Source organism: Morone saxatilis, unplaced genomic scaffold, assembly GCF_004916995.1.
Source record: "Morone saxatilis isolate NCDOM2014 unplaced genomic scaffold, NCSU_SB_2.0 Contig3, whole genome shotgun sequence".
In the NCBI taxonomy this organism is placed as follows: domain Eukaryota; kingdom Metazoa; phylum Chordata; class Actinopteri; family Moronidae; genus Morone; species Morone saxatilis.
The window spans coordinates 3,731,335-3,739,770 of NW_023339873.1; the positions used below are offsets into that span (position 1 = coordinate 3,731,335).

General features: G+C 43.2%; 1 protein-coding gene across 3 annotated transcripts in view; it reads left to right on the top strand.

The window, feature by feature from the left end:
• The window catches only part of mark3a (MAP/microtubule affinity-regulating kinase 3a), a gene marked incomplete in the record, with an annotated part of 49,852 nt that overhangs the window by 32,612 nt on the left and 8,804 nt on the right, over window positions 1-8,436 (top strand). For all 3 annotated transcript variants that reach the window (XM_035673394.1, XM_035673395.1, XM_035673396.1), the window contains 4 exon segments: window positions 1,192-1,304; window positions 1,570-1,717; window positions 2,701-2,918; window positions 3,646-3,749. In XM_035673394.1, coding sequence (XP_035529287.1) covers window positions 1,192-1,304; window positions 1,570-1,717; window positions 2,701-2,918; window positions 3,646-3,749 — 583 coding nt within the window.

Here is an 8,436-nt window from a genome sequence, read left to right on the forward strand (position 1 = left end):
TTTTTTTTGTGTGCGTGTGTGTGTGTGCTCAGAAACCGGTCCTGCCTCCAAAGATGTAATCTGCTTTGATCAGAAATGTTCTCCAACATGTTTCAGAGTGAAGAGAGAGAGACTATTAAAAATTAATAGCCTGCGTAGTGTTGAGATGAAAGGATAAAAGCCTTCATATGATGCATGTTGGAGGTGGGGAGGGCAGGAACACACACACACACACATACACAGATACACAGATATATAAATGTTTAAAAGCAGATCCGGTCGGAGCTGCAGCGAGGAAAACACCGTTCTGCTTCACCTGACCTGCCGCTACAGACACACTCTCCAATCAGCGTCTTTGTGCTTCTGATTGATCGAGGCAGAACAGGAGAGAGAGAGTAGGAAGAGGTTGATTACTCACCTGAATCATTTCACACACCCCCACACACACACACAATCCCAGTTAACCATTCATGTAAAAATCACTGAACAACGGCTGCAAAAGAACAGACATGAAAGATTAATAATCCGCCATATGCTGTTGGATGTTATATTGTTGTTGCTGCGTGTGGAGCAGAGACACGAGATGGATTCACGCTGCACTGCTTGTTAATGTGTCACTGCTTCACCTTCTTTCAAAGAGTTTAGTTGGTGCAGTGACGTCGTTTTATGATATAAATTAGCAATTTTCTGACCAAAACTAGACAGAAATTCAGAATTAAAGGAGTTTTATCCCAAAACAGCTCAACCTATGAAACAGAGCAAAAATTGTGAAATTTTCCCTCACAAGCCCAAAGTTGCGTCTTCAGGTGTCGTCTTTTGTCCGATCAAGTCCCCAAATATATTAATAATTTAAAAAGTATTATAAAGTAATAAAACTGAGAAAAGCAGCAGGAGTCATTTGGAAGCATTTTATTTTTTGCTTATTAAATCCGGAAGGATGAGAGGGACTCATGTACAACATCACAACTAGACAATTGACTGACTAATTGTTCAATCTGAGGTTTATTCATTAATTATCTACAATGAAACATAAATGTTTGAGGCAGATTAATTACATGTTCTTTAGACCGTGAAGCCGTTTTTCTGTCGCGTCTTGGACGAAAACTCCTCCGTGCTTTCAGTTATTTCAGTGTGTATAAATGTTGCTTTGTTAAAATGCTGGTTGTAATACTGTTTTTAAAATGAGTCGTGTTTGTTTGTGTTTTGTTGCAGATGTGATGGTGGGGATGGGCTACAACCTGGAGGAGATCCAGGACTCTCTGGCCAAGATGAAGTATGACGAGATCACAGCCACATACCTGCTGCTGGGCAGGAAGGCCTCTGAGGTACGACTGTTATCAGTTACATGGTTTAATTTAGGTGAATAAAGCGAAATTAATTAATAGAGATAAGATATTCTGTACAGTTGAAGCCCTATTTTCTGCCTAAAACACTTAAAAGCTGTTGATCTTACTATAAATCTGACTTCAGACTGGAGTTTAGACTAGAATTGAACAAACTACCCAGGAATACAGTACAGGTAATGACTGCTGTCCGAGTGCAGGCACGTATCTGTATGTTCTGACTCAGATCTGTCCGTCTGTCCCCCAGCTGGAGCCCAGTGAGTCGGCCTCCAGCAGCAACCTGTCTCTGGCCAAACCGAGACCCAACAGCGAGCTCAACGGACAGTCGCCCTCCCACCTCAAAGTCCAGAGGAGCGTCTCCTCCAACCACAAACAGAGACGTTACAGCGAGCAAGGTGAGGAGGACACAGCGTTTTATCTCCTCCTGTTTTAATCACATTGAAATAATCAAACACTGTTGAGTGTGAGCCCACAGCTCCAACTCCGTTGTGCCTTTCCTCCTAATAAAGGTTGCTTTCTGCCAGTAGCTTGTTGCCGGGCTGATAAAAAGCAGTTAAATCAAAGCAGCCACATTGTGGAGGCACTTTAACCTTTAGCTTATTTGCACAGCTCAGTGCTGTCCACTGTGATATAATGCTTTGTCAATATCCTCAGTTTGCACTGCTTCCTCTCCGTTAGAGCTTCAATAAGCTGCACTGAAAACCTTTTTAAACCTCCGGCTCTAACACAGCGATGCATGCACATTGTTGACCGTGTTTTTAAAGATGATCGTGGCATTTGTTATACAACAAAACATACGCTGATTGACTCATGAAGGACTTTTTTTATTGTTGTTTTTTATTATCAATGAAGCTGCTGATTATGTTGTTGATTAAAGGATTGTTGGGTAGTGAAAATAGTGTAAAATGACCATCAGAGTTCCCAAAGTTGAAGTCGATAAATGGAAATTGCGGGATACCAAAGATATTAATTTTAATGTCACATAAATCTGAGAAAACCAGCAAATATTCACATTTAACAAGCTGGAACCAGTGATTTTTCTTTTGTTTAATCAATTATCCAAATTGTTGTTGAATAATTTTCTGTTTATTTAAGGGGAAAAGGGCCTCAAGCTCATAATTCTGCATTAAAACAGACAAGAGAAAGATATTTTCTCCAACTATGAACTAAATCACTCTACTTTCTTTAAAAAACACCTTTAATGTGCAGCAGATTTAAGTTCTCAGTCACTTTGATTCAGTGTCAGAAATGTAGGTCGTTTCATTTTAGATGAAAACACTTTCAGTAGTAAGTTCAGTATTCGTTTCGCCAGAGGTACAAACACGTTTGAATCATCCGTCACTCATCCGTCACTCATCCGTCTCTGTTCCCTCTCTAGTCGGCCAGAACGTCCCTCCAGGGATGGCTCATCCAAAGAGGAGTCAGACCACCACAGCGGAGAACAGCACCAAGGAGGAAGGAGGAGTCCAGCTCCGTAAACCCAGCACCCCGGGGAGCCGCGGGGCGCCACCCTCCAGCCCTCTGTTGGGCAACGCCAACAACCCCAACAAGGCCGACATCCCTGACCGCAGGAAAGGCGCCACCACTGGCCCGAGCGTGAGTTACACGGCGACACGGCGACACAGCGGAGCTCACGGGCTCATTTATCTGTAGCGTCCTGGAGACAAACATCTAGGAAGGATCAATTAGGGCTAAAAACGAAAGATTTGAAAGACATTATACAGAACTCACATCAATAATACGATATTATAGATATAAGAGCTTCAAACTGCAAGTGAAATATGTGTCAGACTTTCCTGGAATCATTCAGTAGTTTAGTTTAACTTTGTTAACATTGAGTGAGTTTACGCTCCGTTTCCATCACAGATGGTTTTGTAGTGAGTATTTTATTTAGAGAAAAGACCAAGTTTGTGAATTTTATGACCTGAAAGACCTAAAACTTGTTAATATGGCCTAACTGTAACTCATCTTGTTTTAAACCCACTTTATTACAAATTATTTAGATTTTTTTATGTGCATATTTTATAGTCCTGGTGATTTAATTTCTATATTTTTTTTCTGATTTATATCTGAAGACTANNTTTTTTTTAATCAAATGTAATGCTTGAGTCAGACAGAAGGAATCAAGGAAACGTATTCATCATTATACAACACAATGCTGTGTAACAATTATATTTTTATGTGTGTGTAGCATCAAGAAACTACAAACTTTCTTCAAATGTATAGAATAATAATAGAATAAAACAATACATACAGTTATTTATATACATATATTCATACACGTATACAGTGAGATGGTGATAATGTGGATTCTGCTCTACAGAATAACACTGCGTCGGCAGGGATGACCCGGAGGAACACGTATGTCTGCAGTGACAGAAACAACACGGACCGCCTCTCCGTCATTCCCAATGGGAAGGAGAACAGGTGAGAGAGGATGTCTGTCGTCTTTGACCTGGTTTCTTCCCCTAAAAAAAAAAACTAAAAAAAAAACCTGCAGCAGTTCCTGTTTGAGCCGCTGCCTCTTCGTCAGTGAAGTACACGAAATATCATTAGTTCTTGGTTCCAGAGCAGTTTTTTTTAATGACATTATTGAGTTTGTGCATTTTTGTGGAACCTGTTATGGAAACTAGTGTGTTTTATTTAGTCAGTGCTTCCCTCTGCCAGTACTGTGGTCTAAGAGCTCTTTCAACCCAACAAGAATGCAAAACATGCTCATTATGAACACGAATGTGGTCGAATTCGTGGCTAGTAAATATGCATATTGGTAGGCTCAATATAAAAATATCAGTGTCAGCCTTCCAGCCTCATACTGGTTGAACTCTAATAGCAGCGTTTCACCACTTTGAGGCTCAGACTTCCTCCATTATTGTCAAAAGAAAATCCAGACAGGATCCCTAGAAAATGATTTCCTTTGTTTCATTCCCTCATTTTCTTTCTTTCTTGTATTTCTTTTCCCTTTTTCTCATCATCTTATTTTTCATTTCTGCCTGTTTGTTTGTGGTTCGGGGTGGTTCGGGTGGTTGGGGGGGTTGTTTTTCCGTTGTGGCATGACCAGCATGACTGAGATGGCTTGTGCCACTAGCCCCTCCTCTGCCTTTGCGGCCGCTGCGTTCGGTGCCTCGTCCAGTTCGGTGCGGCTGAGGTATCAAACCGTCGGCCCTTTGTACGTTTGCCAGGCAGGCTGGGCCACGCTGCCCCACTCCTACTACGCTCTGGACTACTGCTCGCCCAAGTAAGACGGCAGGGCCTCCAAACACCACCCCCCTGTCTGTCTCCTCTCATGTCTCAGCCCCTGTATGGCCCCTCGCTAACCCACACATCCAGCCAGCTTCACACTCTGTAACCTCACAAACTAAACCATGGGCATCCATTTCCTGCAGAGGACAGTAAGGAAAGTGTGCGTCCAACTTGTTTTTGTTGTCAGTGTCTGAAATCTGTGCTCATCAGGAAGAAGCAGGTAAAAAGAGAAGACTTGACGTATTGTCGGAGTGGAGAACAGGCACGATCCGTGATGGATTAATGGTTCTGTGTTCAGAATTTACAAACAGTGCTGAGCTGCTGTGATAAACTGCGATCAGAGCCAGTGCTGCACTCTGTATGTCCACACTGCAGGTAATAGAAAGGGCTTCATTACATGCTTCTGCAGCTGCTCTACAAACCACTTGACTGGTGCTTGACTCAAACCAAAACTAACCTGCTAAATGAGGTAGCTCTTCTAAAACCGTAAAGCATTTCGACCAAAAAACAACTTTTCAGGTTTGGAACTGGTTCACTAATTTAGACGTCCTTGTTTTGAACCGCCCTCCTTCACTTTACTCGTCCAAATGAGCTGAATATTCAGCCAAGACCTTGAAAATCTTATACAGAAAACTAAGCTACGCTTTCTGTACTTTATGTACTTTCAACACAACAAACTCTACATCCACCGCTCTCTTCCTGCAAAGGTCACCTCACCTCTCCTGAGATTTCAGACTTCTCCTTGAGCGGACTTAGGTTAAACACAGAGAGAAAGGAACAGAAAACTTTACATTTCTCTGTCGTGTTGTCAGACGCCTGTTAGTGGCAGAAACAAGCACTTTAATGGACGTATTTTGAGGGTCCACGATTACGTTGCAGCCTTGTTCCACGGCAGAAAGCTGCAGCTGTCTTCCTCAATACTCGACAGAAATGATCTCATCAAAATTCACAACACATTACCTGTTTGCTGTTTCTGTGCACAGTGTCAGGTACTGTGTGGAATAAAGGCTGCATCGTAATTAAAAGCTTGGATTATGGCACTGCAGTAGGACCGCGTTCAGACAAAGACCAAATCAACCAGACTAAACCAGGTTCAGGTTTTTAAAATCCAGTTTCTCAGCATTTTGGCATCTAATAGGCCTTTTTAATGTTGAATGAACTAAACTTCCCAGTTCATATTTGAGGGTTTCCCCCTGTTTTTGCACCAAAAACAAATCTTCCCTGCGGTCCCTGGTGTGTGCTGGTTTCAGACACTGACAAAAGCGGAGCCACAAGTAGAGAAAAATATATATCCTCACACTGAAATCAAGCTGCCACGAGGTCTTAAACTCTGTGTGTGATAATATTTTTCCATGTTTGCATCATCCCTCTGCCAGCCATGAACCGGAGGACCTCTGGTCTCCGCTGCAGACATTTGCAGTAACAAACTCTCACAGCTCCGCTCCTGATCTCTCCTCCATCCTCTGCTCTCAACTTTGACCCCTGATCTTCTCCGTCTGGATCTCTCACCTGCTGGTGTCCGACACGATGGCCGAGCTCCCCCGCTGTCCCAGCACCCCTCAGACCATCGTCTGTTTTTGTTTAGACTCTAACTGATCAGGGACTCGACTCACTCCTCTCATTGTACACGTTAGGAGCTTGATGTTCAGGGTGGGAAATTAACATCAACTGAATGCTGCTACATTTAAGTTACAGCTGTTCAATCTGTCCTCACTTCGGCTGTGTTTTATCATTGGCTGGTGAATTTATGCAAAACATTTCCAGACTTTTTTTCACTGGTGTGGCACAAGAGGGGCACTGACTAATGAGGGGTGGCATGAAGTATGTGTCTCAGCTTTCCAGTCATTCCCAATTTATGCAATTCCAACTCTGTTTATGGATCCCAAAATGCAGAAGTATTCAAATACAATGGGTGAAAATTACCACATTTATACTACATGTAAAGAAACTTGATTTTGCCCCAAAAATTGCATGAAATTAGTATAAAGTGGGCTTGACTGCAAAGGGGAGACTCGTGGTTACCCAAAGAACCCATTTTCATTCAGAGATCTTGAGGTCAGAGGTCATGGGATCCCTTTGACACCCCTGCCCACACTGACTGACTCTTGTTGTGTTTTGGTCCTGATTCCTCAGATATAGCCCGTTTGCACAGTTGGGGCCCAGGAACCATTTTAGTAACTGAGAAACTTTTTGTATGAGGGAGCCAGGGTCTAAGCTAGTCCACCTGTCAGTGTTTCTGGCCCCCAGTAGTCTCTGATCTTGGGCTTCCTGATGGACCAGGAACTATGGGAGCAGAGTTTTTAATGCTGTCTCAGCTTGGTTGAAGACGAACCTTAAAGTCATTCACACAGCAAACAAGACTAGTGTAAAGATGAAGAGAGAAAGCATGTGTCTGTGAGCGAACCACTGACGGAGAATAAACAGGTGAACGAGGGAAACAAAACTTAATCTCTTAATTGTCACAACGCAGTTAAATACTAAAGCAGGAATAAATAACTATACTTTAACGTCAGAGACTCATGTTCACCTCCTTCGTGACATCCGTTTAAATGTCAGAGTGGAACAACAGTAATTACAACAAACAACCCGATCATAAAGTGACAGCAGTGTTTTAATCTTAAGAAGGCAGAAATGTTTAAATTTAGGAGGCTTTTAGTTCCTCATTTAGTTTCTGTGGCTCTTTAAGTCTTTTCTCCTCCAGTCTGATCAGAGGACTTTTGTAAACAATCCACCAGCTAATGAGATTCAATCATTCATATTTAAATATATTTTTATGGTTTAATTTCCCACCCTGTTCACGTCTAACATGCAAGATTCATTTACCTAAAAGCCACGGCAATATTAGACATCCATGTAGAAATAACAAACTCATTTTATAAAGATAAGGAGGGAAATGTGATGTAGCTGTAAGAAGAAGTTTTTCCATTGCAGTCGTGTGATTGTGTCCTTTGACTTCACTGTAAACAGCTGAGCAGGTTTGGAGAGAAACCTCAAAATGAACAGAAGAACACGTCTGCAGTGGACAAACTTACCTGTTCTTGTGTTCAACCTCTCATTATATCTCAACTGTGTCCTCCTCCTCCTCCTCCTCGTTCAAAGTATCTGGCATGCATGAAAGTATCTCTTCATCACTCTCACACAGAACATCTTTAAACAATCACAGGACTAATAATTTACTGAGATTATCTGCTGTGTTACGCCTAAAGAACCAGTTCCCCGACCGTAACAAAGCTGTTCCTCTGTGGCAGGCATCCAGGCAGCGACACACACAAACAATTTAGACTCAAGAATAAATCACATCGTACAGGACAGTGAAGTTTCCCCCCCTACAGCATGTCATTTATCATCCTAACTCTACACGGCACTGCGCTGATTTGGTTTCTTAATCCGAACAGACAGAGTACGAGGATTACACTGTACAGAGCAGGGCTGGAGTTCACCTCCTGGTTCAGTCTCACATTAGAATTAGTGACAAAGCGAACATAAATGATTGTTTTAGATTAAACTGACTGAGCAGAAAGAGAAAAGCTAAATCTCCCCCCCCTCCCTCAAAAGAACTGCTTTACCAGGGTCCTCTCTACCTGCGGGTGAGTTTGGGAGGTGAGTTTGGAGAACAGGTTGCTGGTTCCACCGGCTGCGGGTCTGCGAGAGAGGGGTGGCGTCCGTGGGAGAGGTTGGCGAGGCGGCGGGCCGTTGTACGTGGCCGTGCGGCGGTCCCTCAGCTGCCCCCGTGGAAGGTGCGCGGCTGGCGGTGCCTCGCGGGAAGCGCAGCCGGTCGGCGTGGTGGCGTTGGCGATGCTGTGGATCGACGCCACCGGGTTCCTCTGGCTGCTGGGCGACACGGCGACGCTGCTGAGGTGGAGGAGGAGGAAAG